The 27,872-nt window shown below is 45.1% G+C and overlaps 1 protein-coding gene and 1 long non-coding RNA gene across 2 annotated transcripts in view; both read left to right on the plus strand.

Moving 5' to 3' along the window:
* Positions 1–3,920: 3,920 nt before the first annotated feature.
* nr3c2 (nuclear receptor subfamily 3, group C, member 2) overlaps positions 3,921–27,872 on the plus strand; it is a 65,759-nt gene continuing 41,807 nt past the window's right edge. Inside the window, exons 1-2 of the mRNA XM_052083621.1 lie at positions 3,921–4,258; positions 6,443–8,113. Of these exons, the coding sequence (XP_051939581.1) occupies positions 6,462–8,113 (1,652 nt within the window). The 5' untranslated portion in view covers positions 3,921–4,258; positions 6,443–6,461. The remainder of the gene's footprint in view (positions 4,259–6,442; positions 8,114–27,872) is intronic.
* LOC127612882 (uncharacterized) lies at positions 24,734–27,481 on the plus strand. The gene is made up of 2 exons (XR_007965995.1): positions 24,734–27,318; positions 27,370–27,481. It is a non-coding gene; the product is annotated as an uncharacterized LOC127612882 (long non-coding RNA).

Raw genomic sequence — 27,872 nt, forward strand, 5'->3', positions numbered from 1 at the left:
ACCCGACCGGGAGAATAACAAAAAGCGCTGGTCAAAATAAGGACCAGGAATTAAATAAGGAGAACAACAGAAAACGTTTGCGGGAAAATAGCAAGGATAGTCTGTTTGGAAAAACTTTATAAAGTTCACACGAAAGAGAATAACAACGCGCAATAACAGCCACAAGGCTTAGAGGCAACGAATAATCAGTAATCGAAATGGGCGAGAGAATTGGCACGGCGTGGAATACTCCGGCAGTGAGTAGACTGCCAGAGCGTCCAAATAAAGGCTGAGTAATTAATCACAAATGGGTGACAGGTGTGCAGGCGGCAGGCAGGAAGCCTGCCCCCTTGCTGGCAAACACGGGACGTGACACCTACAGCTAATATATTTTTTGAAACGTTAGTTTAACTTGGCAACATAAAATTTGTTGGACATGCCTGTCATGAATAGACCCACGAAAAAGTCTCAAGAACCCAAAGCCCGGAAAGACACAGGAAGTGTGCAATTTTGTTTTGAATTGGCCAAATTGTGTCTCATTTTCAAGGGGTCGTACAAAGATAGTGCCACGAATGATTTAAAAATTCGGCCCCCAAAGCCACTCTCACTTAGCAACATGACATTTGGTTGGCATGTCTGTCAATAACAGGCTCACAAAAAAAGTCTCATGAACACAAGCGCAAAGAGACACGGGAAGCCTGCCATTTTGTTTTGAAGTCGCCATTTTTGAGGCATGTCGACTATTTCCAGGAGTCCATCGAAGGCGAGCCTGACCTGGAGATTTTGTCCGACCAATTTGGAACCACATGATGGGTGACGCTAACGTGCAAAAAAAAATGTGCTTTTTCGTCAATGTGTGTTGACAGAGTTTCTCAACAAAGTTTGACGATTTTCCATAAAACAAACCAAAAAAAAAAACCTCCCGTCATCCGACTCCGCGAGATCCGATCTTAACCAAACGTCTCGTGGGCGGAACGTCCAAACTCTGTCTAGGTATTCATGAACAATAAAATGACTTCTTTGTCTCTTCATACAGATGCTGCCTCTCTCTCTCTCTCTCTCTCTCACACACACACACTGACACATGGTGTGTTATGCAATAGGTGATGCCTAATTACCACTGACATCGCAGAGCCTGTTCACTTGCAAAATTAATCATGACACAGGCGTCACATTTCAGTCCCCCCCCCCCCCCCCCCAGCCCCCTCCCGGGTGTTCAGCAGCCGACGAAACTAAAAGAGGTGCACAAAATACCCATTTGTCAGCTTATTATCAGACACAAGGTGGCGCACACGAGGAAAAAGGGGGTGGGCGTTTGAAAAAAAAAAAAGAAACATTGCTTGATAATTAGCAGGACGTTGTTTGTTATCTGTTTGGACTCAGGGGAACTGGGTGAGAAATAATGAACTCTTTCATGCGTAACGAGGCTTTACGTCTGTAGAAAGTGTCTTGTGGGTCTGACAGTCTATTTATACACCCGACGCTGTCCTGGAAAGCGCTCGCAGTCCATCCAGCTGCAGAAGTAACGTGAGGTTGGGATTACGAATAGATGAAGGGAGACCACGGAGACAAAGTGCAGCAGAGTGTGGCATAATTAATGTGACAAATGTTAACTTGGTCATGAAATGAAATTGCTTACGAGATCGCCCTTTTTTGGGGGGGGTGGAGGGAGGGGGTTGACACGCCCTCCGCTCTCCCCCCCCCCTCAAAAAAAAACCTACCATAGAAAACAAATGATAGGTTTCTCGGATGTCCATCCATCCATCCATTTTCAAATTCACGTATCCTCACAAGGGTCGCGGGCATGCTGGAGGCGATCCAGGCTGTTTTTGGCCGGTATAGGCGGGGGTACACCCTGAACTGGTCGCCAGCCAATCGCAGGGCAAATATAGACAAACACACCCATTCACACTCACAGGCACACTAGGGACAATTTAGAGTGTTCCATTAACCTGCCATGCATGTTTAGGGAATGTGGGAAGTGTGGCGCACCCGGAGAAAACCCACGCAGGCATGAGGAGAACACGCAAACGCCACACAGGAAGGCCCGAGCCGGAATCGAACCCTGCAATCAAATCAGTTCAACAGAAAGCATGTTTACAAGCCGGAACATCAATTCCTAATCGACTTGACACAGTTATGCCAAACGTATTATTTAGTGATCATTCCCGGCATGCTAATGGTCTGATCCGGAGTCTAGCGGCAACCTATAAATCCCGTGTTCCCACTGAATATGTATGTATGTCTCCGGCGGGGTAAACATGTTATTCTATTAACCAGTCCGTAGCCTGTGTGGCGAGGTGCGTGAACATACCCCAGGTGGTGCGCGCATAGTACGGCGGAGGTGCGCCGACGCATTTCATTCAGCAGTTAGATTGGCCGTGACATCCTCGTAGTGGGGCAGCTTAAGGTGACAGGAATCTGTGTCAGCGCACAACTTTTGACTTGTTTTGGTATTTGTTTACACCTGTTTATTTATTTTTTCTTCCTATTATCGTGGTTAAATAAAGTGTTTGTAGTTCGGGACAGAGCCCCACGAAATCTAGAAGCCGGCCTCCGCAGTCATGATGTGAAAAAAAAATGTATTTAACCCTTTCAGGGACAGCGGTTACTACAGTGGACAGCATTTTTTTTTAAACCCAACTTTGTTTTATGCAGTGTGTGGGTATGTATATGAATGTGAACGCTTGCTTTTCTAAACCGTATATTCCCTGGCCAGAAGTCAAGGGTGCATGTATCTCATCTCTCACCCAAAGTCTGCTGGAACAGGATATACCGTGTACCCAATGAGGCTCCACGGTAGAGAAAATGGATGGATGGACTTCTCCATTTTGTTGAATTAATCATAAGAGAAAGATGAAAAATGATTATGGTAGTTTGTGGCGCTGTTCCATTTATTGCAACTGTACTGTAATGTACATTCCAAATCCTCCCTTCCGCTCCTCAGCCTATGTGATTTATGAAATTCATGAATACCTTCTGCAGACATCTCAACAAGGGTGAGGTGTGTGTGTGTGGTGGTGGTGTTTGGGGGGGGGGGGGGGGTTCTTCTGAGTGTTAGCTCGCTCCAGTTCACCTGTGCCCACTACCCCCGTGCCCCGTGAGGCCCTTTCGCAGATGAGCGGGCCGACAAAAAGTGTCTGGCTGTCAGAGGAATCACTCGTCATGGATGAAGCCTACTTATTTCATGTTGAATGCTTTTTCTCTTTGGCTTTTTTTCCCCTTCTAAATACCACAGAAGAGTATCAGTGATGCCAAGGAGAAGGAGTTTGATCAAGTGTAGGAATGGAACTAAGTGGCTCCTGCTTTCGCTGTCTGGGCTGTTCAGTGCAAAAATGGCAACAGGTCAACAAACAGATCATTTGCATGCCATCAAGAGGTGTCTATCTCTCTATCGATCCATCGTCTGTCCATCTATTGACTTGCGTAATTTATGACAGGGCCTTACTTTTATCATTATTAAATATGCACAACATTAGTATAATAGCAACGCCTTATATTTGTATCTGGTTCATGGTTCGTTCATTCGCACTCATTCGGGTTGGGGGTTCTTGCAAATGACAGGTCCATTGAAAAAGCGCGCCACCTGGTGGAGGCTCATGTTACAGGTGATTCTCCGAATGAGTTTTTCCACATACTGTACAGTCAAAGAATGGCAACGAACGATACAAAAAAAAGAAAAAGAAAAAAAAAGCCCAAGTAACTTTAACGCCGATTATGCCCTAAATTATAACTGACTAGCAAGCCACCGAGACTGTATACGACACGCCCGCGCCTGCACACACGCGCACGTGCACGCCCTCGCGCAAGTCTAATGTTGATCACACCTTTTCCTTTCATTACGACATCGAGACGGGAGCGTACAGCAAAGGCGCGGGACCCCAAGTGAGACGAGTGTCCCGTCCGCCCCCAACCTCCCACCCCACCGCTCTCGCTCTCTCTCGCTCACTCCCTCGTTCGCTCGCCCGCCCCGCACCTCTTCTCCTTCTCCTTCTTCCACTTCCACTCGAGCCAGCGAGCAAAGCAGTACGCCGAGCGGAACACCGTCGGACCCCGCTTACGCTTTTGCTGCAAAGCTCGCTGAGGATCGTTATCATAATAATTATTATTACCGAACTGAGCTGCGTAGAAAAAAAAACTGGCGCAACTATGCGCCACACTCTCTTTCGCGACTCCTATTTATGACGATAACCACGACTTTTCCCTTTCTATTTGCTTTTCTTGGCGCTCCTCTGGATGCAAACACCTGACAACCACCCCACCGAATGTACTCTTTAAGGTAAGCCAAAAGACTCAATAAAATAAGAATTGACTCTATTTTAGGCTTAGTGCATGCGTGGAGCCGCTTTAAAAGGTGTTAACTAACTTTTTTTTTTACTGACGCTAGTCATTTTATATTAATCATAAAAACACCAGTCTGTTTGCTTGCAAGTTGGATCCGTTCTTATCATTTTAAAAAATGTCTTATTTTCATGAACGAGTTTGCACCCGCGCCTGTTTGCCACCTTTTACGACTTAAATGACTCACTTCATAATGACAAACAAAATGGCATTTACAGTATTTATGGAAAAAAAAGCACACAGATCGTGGCGTAGGTTCTTTTGAAATGATTTTAAAAGGGGGTGTGTACTCCGCATGCACGTGCCGCGACGGCTTTAAACCACATCCGTAACAATATAAAAATCGATAGTTTTTATGGTTAATTTAGGCTGTTCCTAAACGTAAAACGTGTGGATGTTGTCTTTTACGAACCAAAACAAAGCCTTCCAACTTTGTGTCGCAGCACTGTTGTGGCCGCCGAGGCTTGCAACTTTTCGATTGACAGGCGCCGGGAGCCAATCGGCGCGTGAGCTCTGGGTCCGCTCGTCCAATAGGAGTGAGGCAGGGGAACTGATTTTGCACGAAGCCCAGGAGACGTCACGTCGACGCTTTAACTCTTACGAGGCACCTACCACCTGTCAAGCTGTGTATTATCCTCTAAAATGCAAAAATGACACAAACATTTGTGTTGATCTGCATTAAAAAAAATTAAGTCAAGGTTGGTGACATAGGACTGACAGGTTAGCACGTTGGACTCACAGTGGAGAGGTCAAGGGTTCGATTCCGGGTACCGGGCTTTTTCGGTGTTACCGTGCCTGGGTGTTTTTTTTCCCGGGAACACTGGTTTCTTCCCACATTCCAAACACATGCACATTGGGTAACTTCATTTATCACTCTAGCTAAATTGTCCATTGGTGTGAGAGTGAATAGTAGCTTGTCTATGTGCACCCTGCAATTGGTTGGCAACAACCAGTTCAGGGGGTATACCACGCCGACACCCCGAACACGACTGGGATCGGCTCCAGCATGCCACGCGCCCCTTCGTTAGGATAAAGCGGTTCAGATAATGAAAAAAAGAAAGAAAAGTCAAGCATAATTGGAGGCACTCCACTCCAGCCATGATGACATTCATTGCTCTTTGGAATTGATTAATCGTGCGTTGATATAATAGAGGGTGCTGTACTGGGCTATGACCACCGGGTGCTGTTGGTCAAGTTTCAATGAGCGAAAATAATTCACTTTTGTTTTCTCAAAATATCTCCACCCGCCAGAAATGTATAATCTTAAAATATCTTCATTTTTCTCAGAATTTTTTTTCCCTCAAAGTAGTTCACACAGAATTACGAATTTAATCTCATGAAAACTTTATTTCAAAATGCTACATTTTATTCTCATATGAGAAAATCCTTGTCGTGTTCTATTAAAATTTTATCGCATAAAATGTCACAACTTTTTCTCGTAATATTACAAGGGCGAGTGTAATCAAATATTTTCTTGAAAATAATATGTCCGATGTGCTCCTACTATTCTCTCAACACGACATTCTGATCGATATTGCATTTGTGGGATATAAATCAATCAGAAAAAAACCACTGGGGGAGGTGGACATTTTGCCTCTCACTGTCAACTGAAATTGACATTGCATTGCCAAAAGGGTCAGGTAACAACCGTCATGGCTCACCCGTGAGAGTCGCAAGCTCAGCCCTGAGGCAACGTGATGTCATTTTCAGTTGACAGCAAGTGGCAAAATGGCCGCACTTGTGAGACGGATAAAAACGGGTGTCCAATTTTCGGATTGATTCGTATTGCTCGAAAGCAACATTGATCAGAATGCTGTGCTTACCCATTTTTTGGTTTGACGTCCCCTAAGGTTACATTCTGACTTTATTTTTTGTTATAGGTCCGTTTCTTGATGAAAACTTTATCAAAGGAAAATCATCATCTTCATTTTTTGCAAAATTATGACTTCAGCCTTGTAATATTCAAACTTGGAAGGTACAAGGGGCAAAATGTACGAGCGAAGGCATTTCATTGGACAGCACAGCCGTCATCATTTAATCGAATTGCTCGCTGGCATATTTATATCAAAACCTCATGGTTGGAACTGGTCTCACATTTTATTATTATTATTTTTTTTGCAAGGTGACTCCATGAGCCAGCGATGGAGACCAAAAGATACCAAAGTCTCTTTGAGGGGAGCGATACAGAGAACAGGTGGTCTCAGATCCCCAGTACCATGGAGTTCGGCTGTACCGCCGAGGACTCCAGCCTGGACATGGCGAATGTCGCCGACCCAAAAGTGGGCGGCGCCAAGAAGCCGCAGCAGCCGGTGCTTCGTCCTGGGCCGAACCAACACTTCGGCCCGCCACACATCAGCAACTGCTCCTTGCATGGTGCCAAACCGGAAATGGACTCCAAGGAGCTTTCCAAAACCGTGGCCGAGTCCATGGGCCTTTACATGAATGCTGCCAGGGAGGCGGACTTTGCCTTCGGCCAGCACGGGGGCTCGTCCAGCCCTGGGAAAACGCACTACCCGGTATGCGGGCGCTCTCTCGGGGACAGCCAGCGTGGCTCGGCCAGGAGCCCCAAGCTGAAAAGGTTTGCGTTCCCGCCGCCAAGCGGAGGAGACGGCACCGTCGGCGCCCCGGCGAGCTCCGCTTCCATGCTACTAGCCTCGTCGCTGTCCGGCAGCCCGCAGACTTCCAGCCCGGGCGGCGGTAACAACCTGGTGTCGTCGACCACCACCAGCCCCCCGGCGGGTTTCGGCCCGGCGTGCTCGCCTGTAAGCCATGCGGCCCTGTCCGGAGCCAGGCGCAGGAATCCATCGGCGTGCAGCCCTGTGGAGTCGAGCACGGTGGGCTCGCCGCCCCTGCTGAGGTCCCCCATGTCCAGCCCTCGGAGTATGACGAGCGTGAGGTCCCCGCAGACCTGCAGCGTCATGTCCTCCGCTTCCAGCCCCGCTGCCGTCCGCCCCCCCGCCTGCAGTCCGGCCATGGCCATCGGAAGTCCGCAGAACCCTTCCTCCGGAGGCTTCCCGGCGCCCAGTCCGACCGGCGAACTGGGTTTGGCGCGGAGTGACACCCGTAGCCCCGAGGCCACGGCTCTGACCGACGAGCTGGACTTCAAGCCCTTTGAGTTCCCCAAGGTGGAGATGGTGGATGGCGAGGTGTTCAACGTGGGTTTGGACCAGATGGGCATGGTGAAGTACATCAAGAACGAGCCCGGGACTGATTTTCGGAGCATGTGCTCGGGCGGCTCCAAATGCAACACCTCCAATGCGCCGTTTATCACGCAAATCAAGAACGAACCCGACAAAAGCGACGGGTGCATGAACGCGCAGTCCTACGGCGAAGAGTCTCCGCCGCTTGGCCTCTTCCCGGCATCCGAGACCACCTACTTGTCCCTGAGGAATAACGTTGACGAATACAGCCTCTCCGGAATCTTAGGACCGCCGGTGTCCCTCAACGGGAGTTACGACGCCGACGTGTTCGCCAATGACGTCCTGTCCAAAGGGGTGAAGCAAGAGTCCAGTGATGGCGACTACTACCAGGAGAGCAACGGCGTGCCCGCCTCGGCCATTGTCGGAGTTAATTCCAGCGGACACTCATTCCATTATCAGATTGGCACGCAGGGAACAATGTCCTTTGCGCGGCACGACGTCCGGGACCAGTCCAACCCCTTGTTGAGTCTAATATCGCCGGTGGCGGCCTTGATGGAGTCGTGGAAATCGCGTCCGGGGATGCCGCAGGGCTCGCTGTCGGCCCGGGGCGACGGATACCCGGGTCAGAACTGTATCAGTGACGGCATGGTCAGGTAAGCGACGGATTTCGGCTTTGACAGCGATTGTTTGGATTTTAGCTTACGTGGGGAGCAACTTGGGGACGGTGGTCTTCTGGCACGCCGCATGAGGATTCTCATACACTAGATTATCTTGTAAATGTATTTGGGGGGGGGGGCGGGGGTTGATATATTCTGGCGTTATCCATCTGAAATTCACCTTCATTCTCATAACAGTCCAACTGCTCATGATGTAATATCTTCCCTTCATTCACGTAAAATGACGTTCTCATGTTCGAAACCTTGCAACATTATTCGGGTAAACGATGACCTAACGATTTGATTGTTGCAACATTCAAACTTTTTTCATCCTATTTTAAATTGATTCACGCAAAATTAGTCATGTTATACTTGTCACCTGGCGACATTTCCCAGCTATTGCAACGTTTATTACCTCAACGCTGAAAAATCCCCCCGACGACATAATTCATTTCTTGTCTGATTAGTTTGACTCGATTCATGTCAAATCCAAGCTTCTGTTCCAATAACATTCAAATACATTTTATCAAATAGGATTACAACTTTGTTTTCAGATCTTGTTTTTTTTAATATTAGGACTCAAGTTACAAAATATTTCCACCTTACCGTCATAGTTCTAAATAGGTTAGCTTGTAAAATTCAATTTTTAATTCTGTAACATTCTGACTTTTTTTTCTCATATTTCAGCTTCATTTAAAACCAAATCTTTATTCTTATATTAAAATTTCCGTCTCGTAATAAAAACATTTAACCCGTTTGTTCACGACTTTTTTTTCTTTCAAATTCCAACTCTATAAAATGACAATTTAATTCTTCTCGAAAGATTTGATTCACAGAACACAGCAACTTTTTCCTCAAAGTATTCCGACTTAAGTAGACCCATTTCTGAGACTCTAACTTTATTCCTTATTTCCCATCTGTAGCGTTACAACTTATCCGACTTCATTGTTACATTTTTTCCCCATCATATTTTGTCTTTATTCACATCAAAGCACGAGTGCATTCTCTTAACAGCCATTAGTTGAGTGCATTCATACGCACTTCTATTATTTAAAAAAATAATAATTTTACGATCCAAGTAAGTTTACTGCCGACGCCTCGTGCGGATAATTATCGGACTGAATTTCCAACAGGTTGTCTCTTAAGAAGGCAGGGCACTCGCTTGTAGTCATGTGCTATAGCATGAGGTACTTGGAAGTGAGTCGCTTGGAGAAACGCAGGCTGAAAATGGGAGTCGGCGGGATCATTCCTCCCACGAGATCAAAGCATCGCGCCGTCACTATATGTACTGTGTGGTCGACTGTAAGACATTTGACGTCTTGAGCACAGGCTTTGTCGGCGCGAAAGGCGTTCACTGGGTGAAAAATATGTGATTTAATGGGCCAGAGCGTTGGCAGCGTCATGAATTATGGATGATTCATGACGCGCTTTTGTTGCCAGACTGATGAAATAAACAATTACGAGCGCTCGGGGGCTGGATTGGATTGTGAAACGAGGCGAACGGGCGAAAGGAAACCACTGCAACTACCACCTCTAGACCAACAGCCGCGGAACCAAAAGTTCTTCCGACATGGTGCTGGATTTGAGCTGTTCAGAACTCGCGGCCGCCCAAAACTCAATTAGTTGCGAACAGAAAAATGGCCTTAAGCCAGGCTTGCAATAGGTTTTTTTCAGTATACTTGGTCTGGATTTTGTTTTGAATTGAGTTTTTGGTGCATAAATCAGCTCAAATTAATTTTAGAGTGAGTTTTTGTTAGTTGCTGATTAATTCTTTTTTTTTTGAAAATGCTTTTTTTTAAAAATTCGCTTTGTATTTTATGTGTTATGTGTATCTCCATCAATTTATCCATCCATTTATCATCAATCAATTTCAACACTGCTCATCCTGAACAGGGTCGCGGGGGAGGGTGGGTGCATGCAGCCTATCTCAGCTGACTTTGGGTGGAAGGCAGACTTCACTGATGGGTGGGTTTTCTCTGGGTACTCCGGTTTCCTCCCACATTCCAAAAAACATGCGTGGCAGGTTAATGGGAACGCTCTATATTGTCCATAGGTGGGATGGTGAGTGCGAATTGTTGTTCGTCTATTTATGCCCTGTGATTAGCTGGCAGCCAGTTCAGCATGTATCCCGCGCCTACTGCCCGACCGCATGCGTATATATGCATGCATGTATATATATATATATATATATATATATATATATATATATATATATATATGTGTGTGTGTGTATATATATATATATATATATATATATATATATATATACACACACACACACACAGTATATATATATATAGGTCGGTACTTACTTTTGATAAATGACTTCTCAGGAACTCACCAAGATATCCCCTAATCTGCGACACTAAATTGCGAAGCTCTTATGATTATACCGTCGATGTTTGAGGATCTTTTTAAAGATTAGCCATGAAAAATGGGCCTGTGAATTTCGGGGGAAAAAAAATCACCACTGGCTCTTGGGATGTTTTTATCATAACAGGCCACATGAAAATCTCTCTGGTTCCTATGACCAAAATGCAACAGGAAATCGGCCATTTTGTTTTGAAGCAGACATTTTTTTAGCGGGGGGGGGGGGGGTTATTCCAAGGCTCGTACTTTGGCTCGTATTCTCGCCGACAGGATCACTGCCACCTTAAGTCCTAATGACATCCAGCTTAGCCCTGGTGTCAGACAGAACGTCAGTGAAAGACTTGGCCTACATGCTCCGAGCAGACAGAAAGAGAGATCTTTGCTACTGTATTCAGGGCCTAATATTGCATAGACATTAAAAAAAAAAAAGTTATGTAACCAGTCGAAATCCCTACAAACTTTCATCCGCTGAGAGCTTTGGATAACATAGCCAAATCCCCTCGCTCCCTTTCTTCCTCTCTTTCACTGTTGGTTTCCGCTGTAAGTGGCTTTAATTAAAAATGGTTTTTCATCGGAGCATTCTTTGAGTTTTAACTGAAGATCCCCAGGAGAAGAGGATTTTTCTCATGTTTTACGCGAATGTCACATGCCCGCAACGTGCCGTTCAAGTTTTCTGATGAGACTTGAACTGAAATGCAAAGCGGTTGAGTTTGATGGCGCGTATTCAAACAATGACCAACGCGTTTGGAAGTGTAGCACAACAAACATATACGTCTTTGTATGTATTTTCCCACCGGGAAAAAAGAAGGAGAAATGATCCGTTTACTGATTTACATTTGCGGAAAATGAATTAATCAGAAAAAACAAATTACCTGGTTTTTGTTTTCCATCTCATCCCGCAAACATTTTGCCAGTTGCTGCCGAGTGAAAATGACATCACAACTGAGCAACAGTGATGTCATTTTCAGTCGACAGCAAGTGACAAAATGCCCGCCCTGTTGAGTAAAAATACGCACTCGTTGATGACGAGTTTCACGAAAAGAGAAAGGCAGTGTAAAAAGAAGGCATGCAGTGATTTACAAATAATGTCTACTAGAAGAACAGCTGAACTTTATTTGGAGTTAATTCGAGGCACTCTACTAGGTGTGTCTTCTTGACTCCCAGTTAACACGAGCATGAATATTTTTTTCACCCGAGTAGAGATTTCACACTTATAGACACTCACACTATAGACAACTCTTCATGCTACTTTAGAGTCTTCCCTCTTAAATTTAGCGCCATGTGCATCAGTTTTAATCTGTAATTGCTAAAAGCATGTGCACCTTGTGCTAAGATGGAAGCCAGCGTCGTGTCTGTTGCATGAAAGCAAGCAAGGTGAGCGGCTCGCTCTGGACGCCGTCCAACTCTCAATGTTCTACGAGGGGCCGAAAAGGCGTACTCCAGAGAGTGTCCTAATCAGTCTTTAATTGTATGTTCCTCCGCTAAATCAATGGATGCAAATGATTTGATGAATTCAGACACAGCTGGATACTAAATCGCCAATTAAAGCTTGAGCGTGCACAAGCGGACTCCCGGCGCATTGTGAGCTCTCGCCTGTTGTTTTTGTGGCGGAATATTTCTGTAGTGCTTGTTTTTCCTCAACTGCTGGTGTATTCTCGCTGGGTTATATTTATGCCAATTTTAATAGATTCAAGTGTTCTTTCTATTTGTTTAAGTTTTTCAATTTCTTTATTTCTTTGTTGAAGTGAAATGGAAATCAATTCAAATGAAAGTTTTCCTCATCTACCAACCCATCCTGATGGGCTTTAGTTTTATGCAACAAAGTCATTTATGCTTTTTTTAATTTTTTATTTGAATGGCAGTAAAATGAAACATAGCGGCTCATGGAATCATTTGGTGGATACACTTAAGACTTAAATATTCCCAAAAAATGTTTTGGAACATTGTTTTGAATCATTTTAACTTTATATTATATTCATACTTTGACGGGCAAAAGACAGAACCTTGAGGAACACCGAATTAAATGCGGTCACATTAATTAACTGGCCTAAAAATAATGGAGCAAAGGCAACACTTTCTTTACCGTTCATCCTCTATGCCCTTTATTTCATCTGGTGTTCCTCAAGACCCCGTTTTACGCCAACTGCTGTTTTAACAAATGGAATGAAAAATCTTGTTTTACTCTGGTGACATTATGAGCTAAAATGATTTTTTTTTAACTGTTGAATTGATTTCTGGTAGCACAGCGGTCGAGTAGTTCTTCAGGTCTTAGGTTCTTGTGTGAACTTTACTTTTTGTCCCCGAACTTATTACTTTCATTTCTCCGGGTACTTCAGCTTCCTTCCACATTCCAAAAACATGTATGCTTGGTTCACCGAAGACTCTAAATTGACCTTAGGTATGAATGTGAGGTTGTTTGCGTCTTGCAATTAGCCGGCGACCCCTCCTGGGTGCAACCCAGCCACTCGCTCAGTTTTAATACGTTGTGTGTTCAGAGTGTGTTCGAAAGGTACCTTTCTCAAAATATACCTGGAAATGTGTTATTATAATTATTTATTTTTTAAAATATATATACAGTATCTCTCATCGTAAATGTTCATCTTTCACCAGTGGTCATGGAATGTACACAAAAAAGGCAAAACAAGAGTGTCATGAGTGGAGTTATGTCCAACTCTCCTTCCACCCTCTCACCCCCCCCTCCGAGTCTGCAATAATATTCTGAAACTGTCTTGTTACTCGTCGGGACGAGCACATCAATAAATCACTCGCTGCAAGCAAAATTAGGTTATTCCCCCACACCCTGATGCCCTCCCCACCTTATGGAAGTGTTCACCTAGAGCTCATGAATAGTTAGCGTGATTGGTCCGGGCTGGCTCAACGAGAGGCCCAACGCTTCTCGCATTGAAGACTCTCTTTGGAATGAAAAGATGTTTTTCCTGCCCCGCCGACGGCCGTGACACATCTCCCCACTGGCTACGCAAACTATTGAAACAAATGAATCATTGCAGGTGGAGCAATATTCATCTTTCCCTCACGTGCTGGCACAGTCATTGATGTCTCAATGCATTAAACCAGAGGAACTCGATAATGTGCCTGTGCCTGTCGTTGCTACTGTATGTGTTTCAGAAAAAATATTCAAACCATTTTTGAACCTAACCCTTTATTCCTAAATATGATTAAATATGTTACGATCTCATATTTAATATGATTGTTATTGTTATATTAAAAACTGGATTGGCAGAAGAGGGCATAATTGGAATTAGCGCAAAAAATAGCTATATTTAGAAAAGAATTACTTGCAACTTATTGATTAGAAAAGTTTTTAAAAAACAGTAAAAAATTGTTGACTTGTCTAAAACTGTAAAAAAAAATAAAAAATCTGAAAATTTTATACTTTCAAGGTGCATATGGAATAAAAATTAGTGACCAAACCTTTTTTCCTCACAGGACACGTTAACTTTTGAAGGTCCAACATAAAATTACCGTATGTATGAAATAAATATACAGTATATAATAATTTACATTTTGACAGACAATACAAAAATCTTTAACATTCTATTGTCTTTAATGAAATAAAAATGTTTACCTATATATATATATATATATATATTTTTTTTTTTCCCAAATGTTTTATGAAAAAACATTTTCATATCTTCATGACATCATTCAAATTAATTTGTTCTTCCATTGAATAACTCTTCCTCTTTTTGCTGGGTTATTTATTTTATTTTATTTTGTACTCATATTGTTTTTGTTTTTTTTAACCGATGCTGGGTTATTTTTAACCAAGTCGTGTTAATGTTGAAGACGCCCAAATAACAAGGATAGAAAGAAAAAAAAAGTAACCAAAAAGCCGGCCAATGACGATACTTTCCCCATGACTAAATAATAATAAACGCTGACTGTCGTCGTAATGGAAATAACGTTCAAATCTCTACCCGATGCCTTTTGTTGATCCTTAAAAGTGGCTGTAACCTGGGAAACGAGAACATCTGGGCCAGTCTCGTTGACCCCAGATGCCGCTCATAACACACATTTATGTACGTGTTGCTAATTTTTCAATATTTCCTTGAGGGGATATTGTTGTAGCCACCACCGACGTGCACATACCCGAAAGCGAAGACAAGAAGCCGCGTTAACATTCTCACAGTGCAGGCTGGATCCCCATAAAAGTGTGATCGCTGTTGGCTGGGGAGGTGTACACGGGTGGGGAGGGTGGAGTGGGGGTCTCTCAGCATGTGTGAATGCTTGTCCTCTCTTGAACCTCTCCCTAAAAAATACAGCCGGGTGACAAGAGAAGTGGCTTTTCGTACTGTTCGGTGCTGGAGTTGCACTTTTAACCCCCTCGGCCCACTTTGGTGACATTAAATGCACTTTTGACTTCACTCAAATTATGGGCTCCTGAGGCGGTTTCCTGCACTTCTACAAAATATGCTGTGTGTATGTGTGTGTGTATGTGTGTGTGTATATATATATATATCCATCCATTTTCCGAACCGCTTAATCCTCACAAGGGTCGCAGGGGGTGCTGGAGCCTATCCCAGCCGTCTTCGGGCAGTAGGCGGGGGACACCCTGAATCAGTTGCCAGCCAATCGCAGGGCACACAGAGACGAACAATCATCCACGCTCACATTCACACCTAGGGACAATTTAGAGCATCCAATCAGCCTGCCATGCATGTTTTTGGAATGTGGGAGGAAACCGGAGCACCCGGAGAAAACCCACGCAGGCCCGGGGAGAACATGCAAACTCCACACAGGGAGGCCGGAGCTGGAATCGAACCCGGTACCTCTGCACTGTGAAGCCAACGCGCTAACCACTGGACTACCGGGCCGCCTATATATATATATATATATATATATATATATATATATATATATATATATATATATATATATATATATATATATACACTGTATATTGTCAGTTTCTTTTTCATTGCTATTCATGTTACATAATTTTAAAACATTATTTGGATGTAAAATAAGTTGTTTTCTTTTTCACAGAATTGCACGTTTACATTATTTTATACAATTATTTTTATTTTAGAAATATTAGAATAACACCATATTCTGTTTTTACTTTGCACATATGGAAAATATTTTTTTTATTATTCCGTCATATTTAATTACTCATATTCCAAACTTATATGTGACATATTGGGGTGTAGAATTGGAAGGAAGTATCTGAATTGGAAAAATCTGTTTAGATATCAAAGATGTGATTGAATTGAATTGCTCCACTTTAAAATGTACCAGCTTGGAATTGGAGTAGGAAATATGTCCAAACTAACTGTGTGTGTTATTTTTCATTACATCACATTCAATTTTTGTGTGACAGTTTTTATTATATATTATAATATATTTTTATTAGATTTATGTAGTGTGTGTGTTTGTGTATAAAAGTATATATATATATATATATATATATATATATATATATATATATATATATATATATATATATATCCCCTCCGTGAGTCGTCACCTTACCGCGGTGGAGGGGTTTGTGTGTCCCAATGATCCTAGAAGCTAAGTTGTCTGGGGCTTAATGCCCCTGGCAGGGTCACCCATGGCAAACAGGTTCTAGGTGAGGGGCCAGACAAAGCACGGCTCAAAGACCCCTTATGATGAGCAAAATATATGGACCAAGGTTTCCCTTGCCCGGACGCGGGTCACCGGGGCCCCCCTCTGGAGCCAGGCCTGGAGGTGGGGCTCGTTGGCAAGCGCCTGGTGGCCGGGCCTACACCCATGGGGCCCGGCCGGGCACAGCCCGAAGAGGCAACGTGGGTCCCCCTTCCCATGGGCTCACCACCCATGAGAGGGGCCAAAGGGGTCGGGTGCAATGTGAGCTGGGCGGCAGCCAAAGGCGGGGACCCTGGCGGTCCGATCCTCGGCTGCAGAAGCTAGCTCTTGGGACATGGAATGTCACCTCTCTGGCAGGGAAGGAGCCCGAGCTGGTGTGTGAGGCAGAGAATTTCCGACTGGATATAGTCGGACTTGCCTCCACACACAGCCTGGGTTCTGGTACCAGTTCTCTCGAGAGGGGTTGGACTCTCTTCCACTCTGGAGTTGCTCACGGTGAGAGGCGCAGAGCAGGTGTGGGCATACTCATTGCCCCCCGGCTCAGTGCCTGTACATTGGGGTTCACACCGGTAGACGAGAGGGTTGCCTCCCTCCGCCTGCGGGTGGGGGGTCGGGTCCTGACTGTTGTTTGTGCATATGCACCAAACAGCAGCTCAGCATACCCACCCTTTTTGGAGTCCTTGGAGGGTGTGCTGGAGAGTACTCCTGCTGGGGACTCCCTTGTTCTGCTGGGGGACTTCAATGCTCACGTGGGCAATGACAGTGAGACCTGGAGGGGCGTGATTGGGAGGAACGGCCCCCCCGATCTGAACCCGAGTGGTGTTTTGTTATTGGACTTCTGTGCTCGTCACGGATTGTCCATAACGAACACCTTGTTCAAACATAAGGGTGTCCATATGTGCACTTGGCACCAGGATACTCTAGGCCGCAGTTCGATGATCGACTTTGTAGTTGTATCATCGGATTTGCGGCCGCATGTTCTGGATACTTGGGTGAAGAGAGGGGCGGAGCTGTCAACTGATCACCACCTGGTGGTGAGTAGGCTCCGATGGTGGGGGAAGATGCCGGTCCGTCCTGGCAGACCCAAACGTATAGTGAGGGTTTGTTGGGAGCGTCTGGCGGAATCCCCTGTCAGAAGGAGTTTCAACTCCCACCTCCGACAGAGCTTTTCCCATGTTCCGGGGGAGGCGGGGGACATTGAGCCCGAGTGGACCGTGTTCCGTGCCTCTATTGTTGAGGCGGCCAATCTGAGTTGTGGCCGTAAGGTGGTTGGTGCCTGTCGTGGCGGCAACCCCCGTACTCGCTGGTGGACACCAGCAGTAAGGGATGCCGTCAAGCTGAAGAAGGAGTCCTATCAAGCCTTTATGGCCTGTGGTACCCCAGAGGCAGCTGACAGGTATCGATTGGCCAAGCGGGCCGCGGCTTCGGTGGTCGCCGAGGCAAAAACCCGAGCGTGGGAAGAGTTCGGTGAGGCCATGGAAGCCGACTTCCGGACGGCTTCGAGGAAATTCTGGTCCACCATCCGACGTCTCAGGAGGGGGAAGCAGTGCACCACTAACACTGTGTACAGTGGGGATGGGGCGCTGCTGACTTCGACTCGGGACGTTGTGAACCGGTGGGCAGAGTACTTCGAAGACCTCCTCAACTCCACCAACACGCCTTCCTTGGAGGAAGCAGAGCCCGGGGACTCTGAGGTGGGCTCTCCTATCTCTGTGGTTGAAGTCACCGATGTTGTTAAAAAGCTCCTCGGTGGCAAGGCCCCAGGGGTGGATGAGATCCGCCCGGAGTTCCTCAAGGCTCTGGATGTTGTGGGGCTGTCCTGGTTGACACGCCTCTGCAACATCGCGTGGACAACAGGGAGAGTGCCTCTGGATTGGCAGACCGGGGTGGTAGTCCCTCTTTTTAAAAAGGGGGACCGGAGGGTGTGTTCCAACTACAGAGGGATCACACTCCTCAGCCTCCCTGGTAAGGTCTATTCAGGGGTGCTGGAGAGGAGGGTCCGTCAGGAAGTCGAGCCTCAGATTGAGGAGGAGCAGTGTGGTTTTCGTCCCGGCCGTGGAACAGTGGACCAGCTCTACACCCTTAGCAGGGTCCTTGAGGGTATGTGGGAATTCGCCCAACCAGTCTACATGTGTTTTGTGGACTTGGAGAAGGCGTTTGACCGTGTCCCTCGAGGAGTTCTGTGGGGGGTGCTTCGTGGGTATGGGGTACCGAACCCCCTGATACGGGCTGTTCGGTCACTATACCACCGATGTCAGAGTTTGGTTCGCATTGCCGGCAGTAAGTCGGAATCGTTTCCAGTGGAGGTAGGACTCCGCCAAGGCTGCCCTTTGTCGCCGATTCTGTTCATAACCTTTATGGACAGAATTTCTAGGCGCAGCCGAAGCGTTGAGGGGGTCCGTTTTGGGGGCCTCAGTATTTCATCCCTGCTTTTTGCAGATGATGTGGTGCTGTTGGCTCCTTCAAGCGGGGCTCTCCAACTCTCACTGGAGCGTTTCGCAGCCGAGTGTGAAGCGGTTGGGATGAAAATCAGCACCTCCAAATCTGAAACCATGGTCCTCAGTCGGAAAAGGGTGGAGTGCCCACTCCGGGTCGGGGAGGAGATCTTACCCCAAGTGGAGGAGTTCAAGTATCTTGGGGTCTTGTTCACGAGTGGGGGTAGGAGGGAGCGGGAGATCGACAGGCGGATCGGTGCAGCGTCTGCTGTGATGCGGACGTTGTATCGGTCTGTCGTGGTGAAGAAGGAGCTGAGCCAAAAGGCGAAGCTCTCAATTTACCGGTCGATCTACGTCCCAACCCTCACCTATGGTCACGAGCTATGGGTCGTGACCGAAAGAACGAGATCCCGGATACAAGCGGCTGAAATGAGTTTTCTCCGCAGGGTGTCCGGGCTCTCCCTTAGAGATAAGGTGAGAAGCTCAGTCATCCGGGAGGGGCTCAGAGTCGAGCCGCTTCTCCTCCACATCGAGAGGAGCCAGATGAGGTGGCTTGGGCATCTGATTCGGATGCCTCCTGAGCGCCTCCCCGGTGAGGTGTTCCGGTCATGTCCCACCGGGAGAAGACCCAGAGGAAGACCCAGGACACGCTGGAGAGACTATGTCACCCAGCTGGCCTGGGAACGACTCGGGATCCCCCGGGGAGAGCTGGAAGAAGTAGCTAGGGAGAGGGAAGTCTGGGCTTCCCTGCTAAAGCTGTTGCCCCCGCGACCCGGCCCCGGATAAGCGGTAGATGATGGATGGATGGATGGATATATATATATATATATATACTCTTGTCATTTTTTGTTCATATTATTATTTTCTTAAGTGTTATTGCAGTCACTGTGTTGCTATAATTCTTTCTACTTTGTGTGTTTTGACAAAAGAACGGCAGACACTTTTTATTAAGACACATTCAAGTGTGGGGAAAACCAATAACAGCGTGTGTGAAGAATCCTTTGTTGGTTTTTAACACAACCATAAAGTATTTTGACACTTTACTGCTTCCACTCGTATGACAACTAATAAAAATAACTTGCACAGTCAATGTTTATATGACGGCGCCTTTTCGGCTGAGTTGGGAAATTGTTTTACAGGGGACGAATCCTTCATTCAGATCCGCACTTGACTTTCGGTTGCCAAATAGACCAAAGTCCCCCGTCTGATTGATTACACCTCCTACCCTTCTTTTCATGTCGAACTAAAAGCTTGAATCAAGAGTCATATCAATGCCGCACTGCCTACGTTTACCCCACCGCTGTCTGCGCCTCGGGATGTCGCTTGCGAAATGGTAATAAGTGTTTCACAGATGTGTCACTGCCAACCACAATTAGACGCCAACAGCATCTTTTGCCTATGATGGCATTCAGTTGCCGCCATTAAAATACCTGAATATGCAGTTGAGAGCCATTTGTGGTGCGGAAAAAAAATAATAAATCTAATAAATAAATGGGAGGTGGGTCTGAATTAATACTCGAGGGTGTGGCGTCCTTAATGGCGCTGACCTTTTTGGGTGGTGTGCCTTTTATTTGCGCTCAGCACTTAACAATTTTCTTAGGCATTCGTTGTCATTTCATTGAGGGTGGCGTCGTTTTTTTTCTTTCTTTCTTTGAACCTGTTGTTATTCGCGGCAAATCTTCGCTATTCTCTGTGTGTGTGTGTGCTCGGGCCAAAGCAATTCAAGTATTTGGCACCCTGCGGTGGAATTGTGGTGGTGTTAAGTTTGACTTATTTTCTTCTCTGCCTTTTAGAGGTTCCTGTTTTGTTTGTTGTCATTGTGAACAGTCAAACAAGAAGACGGAAGCGAACGTTTTGTAGCCCGAGTAGCCGACTTTGCCGTTACAATTCACCTGAGGTACTTCACAGTAATAGTGTTATTGTCCAACTGCCGAAAAGTGAAGTGAATGACTTCATACCATTTGTGGTAAATGCTCTTGGGCATATTCTTGTGATGGCACGCTAGTTTGTGTTAGCCTGTTATTTGGGCTAGTTAAGCTAGCTCACCGTATTGACGAGGCTGATGTGAAGGTGATTTGTTTGTGTTGAATCATTGAACTGCTGACTCACTGATGTACGATAGGTTCACGAGTGGGTACAAATTTGACGCACAGCGCCGTGTTTCATGATCCTCTCCGATTGACGTGCGCTGCTGCAATCTTACGGCATCCACACGCAACAGCAAACCCCTTTCAGGAAAGGCCTAGCTTATTCGCCGGATTGTCACACTGGGCTGCATTGTTCAATAGAAATTCTGAAAAAGAGAAGCTGTCATTCCTGTTCAGTTCAGTTTGAGACCGACCGTCTGCTGACGAGCATGAACGGTGACTTAAGAGGTTGTCAGTAGCTGGATTTTTATTTATGTTTTTGTCATCTTGGTTGAAATCATTCAGACTGAAGATGTCAACTGTTGACATGTGGCGTGACCTATTCCGATCAGGCGATTACATGACGCGCCACGACATTAATCACAGCAGCCATTTTACAGCCGTGAAACGTGGAGGGTGATGTCATCGTCACATGATTTATGGAGATGAAGTGCACACATCCAAGTGTGTTGAGTAGAGTAGTACAGATTGTTATTAGATTGTTGATAAAAGCTAGAGAAAGACAAGTTAAATGTGGTTTAAATCTGGCTCGCCCATCGCGGATAAGCTCTGGTAGGAAGTTGCCATTTTCAAGTGTGTATGTAAATGACGACGCCACGATGCGTTCACTAGGTTTAAAGTTTCTCTCTTCCAGACAGGTCTTTTTTGTTTTGTTTTGTTTTGTTTCTGGGTGAAGAGGAAAAACTCTTACCTGACTGACCGTTTTGGCTGTTGTTTCAGCCCTCATCTTAGCTGTCAATACTTCCTGGTGACGTGTCTTAAAAGCAGTGGACTGGGTCGTGAAACCTTCAAAATATGGCGAAAGGAAAATACGACTCTTGTGAATCCCGTTCCTATTCGGTCACTCACTGAGGTCTTGATATGGAGCAATTTGACGCATTTGAAAGTAGGCATAGATTGATGACTGATTTGACGGTTTAGCATGGATTTAAAAAGTCATGGCGTCAATAACTGCTAATACTGGCTGTTTCCTTCGCGGTGAGCGGAGAGGGGAGGGTTGAGCAGTTATGCACCGAGGTGAAGGAGGGAGGGAGCCAGCTCTGTTTAGTCATTTGCATTGTCCTAAAAAAATCTAAAGGAAACAAAACTGTGCTAGCAGTACCCGTTAGCCACAAAGAACATGAGCAGCCCACGGGTCTCTTTTAAAAATGGCATACCGGTGATGGGACGCCGTGACTTACTAAGAGGAATTAAAACAAAAGAAAAATGTTAATTAATATCTATTTATGTTTATGTTGCGACTTTGTTAAGACAAGCAGCAAATGGATCACACAAACACAACTCACTGAAACTTGTTTGCACATACTCAAATGGATCTGTTTTGCGATTCGAGGTTGTCGCGGCTTGGTTTATTTACACAAATTAAGGGTCATCGTTTCTTGTCATGATCCGACTTCCAAAGCCAGTAGATAAAACATTTTTGTTTTGTTGAATGGGTTGTTTAGAGAATGAAATAATTTCGACAAAATTGTCACGACGACACACAGAGACACGATTCATTTATCATTTAGCAATCGAGTCAACATGGTTTTCTGAATCTCAGTTGTTCTGCAGGGCAACTTAGGAAGCCGGCGTGACACAGTGACCCAGCATGTAAAAAGAGGCTTCTGAGGATCAGATGGCAGCTCGAGGTTTTGCTTTACTGACTCTGCGGCTCGGAATTAGATCACAAAATGAGTCACCGTGCCAATGCAAGATGCAGGAAAACTGCTGCAATGCATCCATTCGCTATCTGAGCCGCGCACCCTAAACGAGGGTCGCGGGCGTGCCGGAGCCCATCCCATTATTAGGAAACAACTGGGGATGGACAAGTACTAACACCAGGTGGTATCCTTTTGCGCATTTTCTTTTCACAAAAATAAACATACGGTGGTACCTCTATTTACGAACGTCTGTTTATACGGAATTTTCAAGTTACAAAACGTCCTTAACAGGAAAATATTGCCTCTTGTTACAAAATAAATTTCAAGATATGAAAGGTAAAAATACAGTGCGGGCTGCTTCCTGTAGTTCCGAGTTTCTTGAACGCAATATACTTCGAGCTGCTCTGCCATTGGCGATTACCGAGCATCATCCTGGCATCCCATTGGCTAAGAGGGACCTCGACCGACTGTGTCTATGCGTGTAGATAGATAGATGACTAAGCAGCATTTCGTCCTTCACATTCCGATAGTTTTACGTAACTGTGAATCACCCTTCCCTATCCTGGCTTTCTGTTTTGAACGCAACACACCGTCAATTTGACTTGTGAAAAACTAAACGACCTTTGATGAGATTAATTACAGGAGTTTTATGTAATCATACTCAAGCACGCTGATATTATACTCTGCCCGGAGGCATATTTTAGATGACAAATTAGATGGGCGGGTCATGATTCTGGTCCACCTGTGCCGCACCGCCGTTGCCAAGTTGAACTCAGGTCATATGCAGTGACAATCGAAACTAGACAGATGGCTTTTGGTGTCTTCAAGGTTTAGTATCTCCCGTTGCTAATACTCTTGTAAAAAAGATCTTGCATGTGTGATGGGGTTCTCATAACCACTGGCTTAGCTTGTGGCTGACGCTGACATGTGTACATTAAGCATGAAGCCCTGGAGAAAGGACAAGTACAACTTGAGAAAATATCGCCTTTTGGCTCCTGGGCTTTTTTTTTTTTTTTTTTTGAGTTTTCAAGACCTTTGTCGAGTTGACTTACAGGTATTGGAGTTTTATGTTTTATGACGAGTCAGGAAAGTTGCTGTCTCGTACCGCATCTATGTGCAATGATGAAAATGCAAATTCGTTGCAATTTTGGTCACCAAGCCGTATAGTCTGCCAGGTTAAAATGTGTTAGCCATCAGACAAAAATTGTATAGAGTCAGTCTTTGAAAATAATACCCTTGTATCAAACTGGCTGACTTCCTGTGTCTTCTCTGGTTTGGGTTCTCAAGATTTTTTTTTTAGGTGGGTAGACCTTGAGATAGAAATGTTTACCAGGCTTCATGTTGCTAAGTGAAACTGTCTTTTCAACCCCGCCCCCCGCCCCCCAAAAAAGTAATTGTCCACAATGAATACAGTCTCTCCTCCAAGTACCCCCCCTCCCCAGGAGGATACAAATACTCATATTTATTAATAATAAATATTGTACGCTTCACAAGCTCTGACAAGAGGGCAAGCAAAGAAATCCGAAATGGGATCCCCCCCCCCAGCTTGTCAAGCCAGCATTTGACAGGAATGTCTCACTTGAAGTTCAACGTTACGTCACACACTTGGCCTAAATATTTAATCGTGGCATCATCTTGCTTCACCTGCCTTGCCCTTTTCTTATCTCATGGGAAAAACGATACCTCACGTTCGGTGTGATCAGGAGCGTGGTGCATTCAGTTACAAATCACCCTCCGAGGGCGACACTGCATGCGAATCTTTTGGCTTGGGGGCCCCTCTGTCATAGGAGAACCGTTTTTCCCTAGTTTATCTAGATTTTTGCCTCGCTGGATAAGCTTATCGGCGCAATGTTTTTGTTGGACGCCGGCCAGAGATGGCGAGCAGGCGCAACTAAAGGTTTCAGGGCCATCTTTCTAGCCTCTGGAGTTCTACAGTTCAAATCCCATCCACCCATCTTTTGATGTCTTCATTTTGATTTTTTGTTTTTTTTTGTTACCGCTTCAAACACTTACAAAATGAATGAGCCCTTCACATGATCTTTTTTTTAGAACAATAGCAACTATCACGATAAATGATGCCACTGACATAATGATATTAGAACATTATAGTAGTATATCTTTTTTCAGAGCAATTTTAATTTCTCCAGAATAATTAACACTGGTATTGAAATGGAGAACTGTGAATGAACTACATTAAAAAACCCCAAATAAAACAGACTCGGGCTCTGTTCGCAAAAAAATGCACTTAAACAAATCTTCGAGTAAAATGAGATTGTCTTTTATCTCTTTCAAAATGTTCTCCGTCATCTGGTTGTACAAGGCTGAAATGGCTGTTGGGTGGTCGGGCTGATGGTCCCACCAAATCATGATCCTGATATTACTACGGTTGGCATGTAATTGGATTAGACTTTTGACAGTTAGCATGCTAGAAAATCATGATCCTGATATTACTACGGTTGGCATGTAATTGGATTAGACTTTTGACAGTTAGCATGCTAGCAATTAGCGCACAAATGAGCACAATTCTTGCTTTAAAAAAAATCATTCAGCTATTTAATAATGTACCGGTAGCTATCTTGTGCTGCCAGCTTATCCAGAGAATGATTGACATGATTAAAAAATGCTAGTTTAGCCAGGGATTATTTGTGTTACTGTCGCCTTATTATTTGAGAGTCTATCCAGCAAATTCGACGTCATGTGGTTTGTTGTGTGGCACATTTTGATCTGCTTGCTATTTTTTATCATGTTTCACAAGCTAGCCTGCGCTAATGTATCGCTACGTAAGTCTTTTTTTTTATCTCACGTTGTAGGGGTTGACAGGTTCACCTTATGGATTTGCCTGAAACTCCTCATTGTTGGAGCATGTTACATGTCACGTGACAGTAATTGCACAGCCCGCAAGCAAGACGACAGACAAGTGGTTCGAAAATGATGTGGTCTTTTTTTACGTATGTGACCTTTCGCGATTAACTTCAATCAGTAATGACAAGGAGTAACTCACTTATAATAGACTTTACCGTCATAGCGTCTTTGCTTAATTAGCACTAAGTGAGGTCAGAAGCAACATTTCTGTGCATTTACTGACTTGAGTTCTTGCGAGTCTTACCTACTCATTGCCGCTGTCAATCCTGTCAGCGGCATTCCTAACGCTGGTCGCTACGGATGTTGTCGCATGTCACTCGAGGTTTTGTCGCAGTAGTGGTCGGTCAGGGCTAGGAAGTGCTTCTCTGCCAGCCGAAATACTATCAGAAGAACTGACCTATATTTACAACATATTTGTGTGTGTGTTGCATGAAATGTTTTTAATTTATTCCCAGCAGTCTTCATTTTGGAGTGTTTCTCTTGGATGTACTGGTTGCAGTAGATAGATGTTAGCTGTTCAATGTTTTTGCCACTGTGTCAGTCAAATCTGCCAGGGAGCTTCGGAATCACTCGTCCTTTCTTTCTGACACAGGTAGGGATTTGCCAATGTGTCGGACTGCCGCATTGGAGCGCCAAATGCTGCCGTGGAAGACGAGCGCAATGTCAGATTTTGTGTTATTTTTTTGGCTGCAGTATCTGTGGCCGGTATCGGCTGCCTTCATGAGTCTCCGATACTCCCCCCCCCAAAAAAAACACACACAAAAAAAACTAAGGCTAGTATCGGCCTGAACCCTATATCCCTATAGGTGATACAGAGAGGATGATAACCTAAGTCCCCACTGAATGCCCAGGTAGCAAATGCACAGCTTGACGCTTTTTTGAAAAGAAAATGCCGGAATGTTTCCGATACTTTTGACATGATGGAATTTATTGAACATCTGTGATATGGATGAGTGGTTTAGTGATTTTCCTTCGAGGGCTCCCTTTGCTTTGGTCCCCATGTGGCTAATACACACATACACACACACACACACACACACACACACACACACACACACACACACACACACACACACACACACACACACACACACACACACTTGTAAACAAACCCAGCTGCGGTGCGGACATGTTGGCATTCCGATGTGGCTTCTTGTCTTGCCGTCATATGATTTTATGAGTTCATTTTTACCATCTAATGATAGGGCACAGATGGACCTTAAGGGAACGGTACCAATTCTTTTTTTCTGACTAATGACTGACTAATGACTGACAAATGACGGGAGAATCTCGAGTATCATTTTAATATTCGTAACTGTAATACTTAGCGCCTGATGTTAGCTATTAGCGACATCCTAATAGATAAGTCCAACAAGTAGCGCCTGTGTTGCTTTTTCTTAAATTAAAACCGAGTAAAGTGAATTCAGCATTGTAGTGCTTACTGTAGCATGATGGTTTTTTTTTTTGTTATTATTATTATTATTATTGGTAACTTTCTACAATGATTTAATGACTGCAATATCACAATAATATCTTGAGAACTTGGATGCACCACACGTGTAACAACGCAACACTTCTTTTTTTAGGAAGGCTCCCATCTATTTCTAGGGATGCTGTCGTGACGCCAGACGGGGCAGACACCCGGGAACATTCCGACTTGTCAACGGTTCGTTATGAGCATCTGTGGTCATGGCTGAGGTGTCCTTAAGAGAATCTTCTCAATGTACTGAATGTCTAGTGACGGGTCAGGTCATTTACACTGTTTCTGTTAACCCCGCAGTCCACAAAAACCTCTCGGAGAAGACTATCTGACAACATCACTTTGAGAAAATGAAAACACGAAGACCCTCCCCGATTGTCTAGATAAGAGGCAACGCATGCTTGCTTCAAGCCGTTTGTCACTCCTAGTTGAGGTTTACTTTCAAATGGACACATAAAACAAGAGAGTTAAACGTTGTATATTTAAACACAAAATACCCAAGTGGTTGAGCAAACCATATAATTTCGTGCGGAGAAAGTTTAGCTTAATGCTAACTTATGATGCAAATGCCATAGCTGCGCTAAAAAAAGTTCATCAATCCACCCATCCGTTTTCCAATCCGCTTATCCTCACAAAGGTCGTGGGGGGTGCTGGAACCTATCCCAGCTTTCTTCGGGCAGTAGGCGGGGGACACCCTGAACCAGTTGCCAGCCAATCGCAGGGCACACAGAGATGAACAATCATCCGCGCTCACACTTACACCTAGGGACAATTTTGCGTGTTCCATCTGCCTACCATGCATGTTTTTGAAATGTGGGAAGAAACCGGAATACCCGGAGAAAGCCCACGCAGGCACGGGGGGAACATGCAAACGCCACACAGGAAGGCCGGAGCCAGGATCCAACCCACGACCTCTGCACTGTGAGGTCGACGCGCGCTCCCACCGGGCTGCCGCGAGTGAAAGTTAGCATCGACTATTAACCTTCACATAAATCTGCGCACACTCACATGCATGCAATGTCTCTGCTTTTATTGCAACTTAGTTGGGGGCCAACTCTGCCTCTTCATGTTGCTCTAACAACACGGCATCCCTTTCAGTTGACCTCAGTCACACATTGTGGCTTAAGGCGGTACTACACAAGAGACGGGCAACTCTTCATGTGAGGACCCTGACCGAAGATTATTGTGTTTCCTTCTTAAATCTTATATATATATATATATATAAACAAAATC

Source organism: Hippocampus zosterae, chromosome 13 (assembly GCF_025434085.1).
Source record: "Hippocampus zosterae strain Florida chromosome 13, ASM2543408v3, whole genome shotgun sequence".
Taxonomy (NCBI): domain Eukaryota; kingdom Metazoa; phylum Chordata; class Actinopteri; order Syngnathiformes; family Syngnathidae; genus Hippocampus; species Hippocampus zosterae.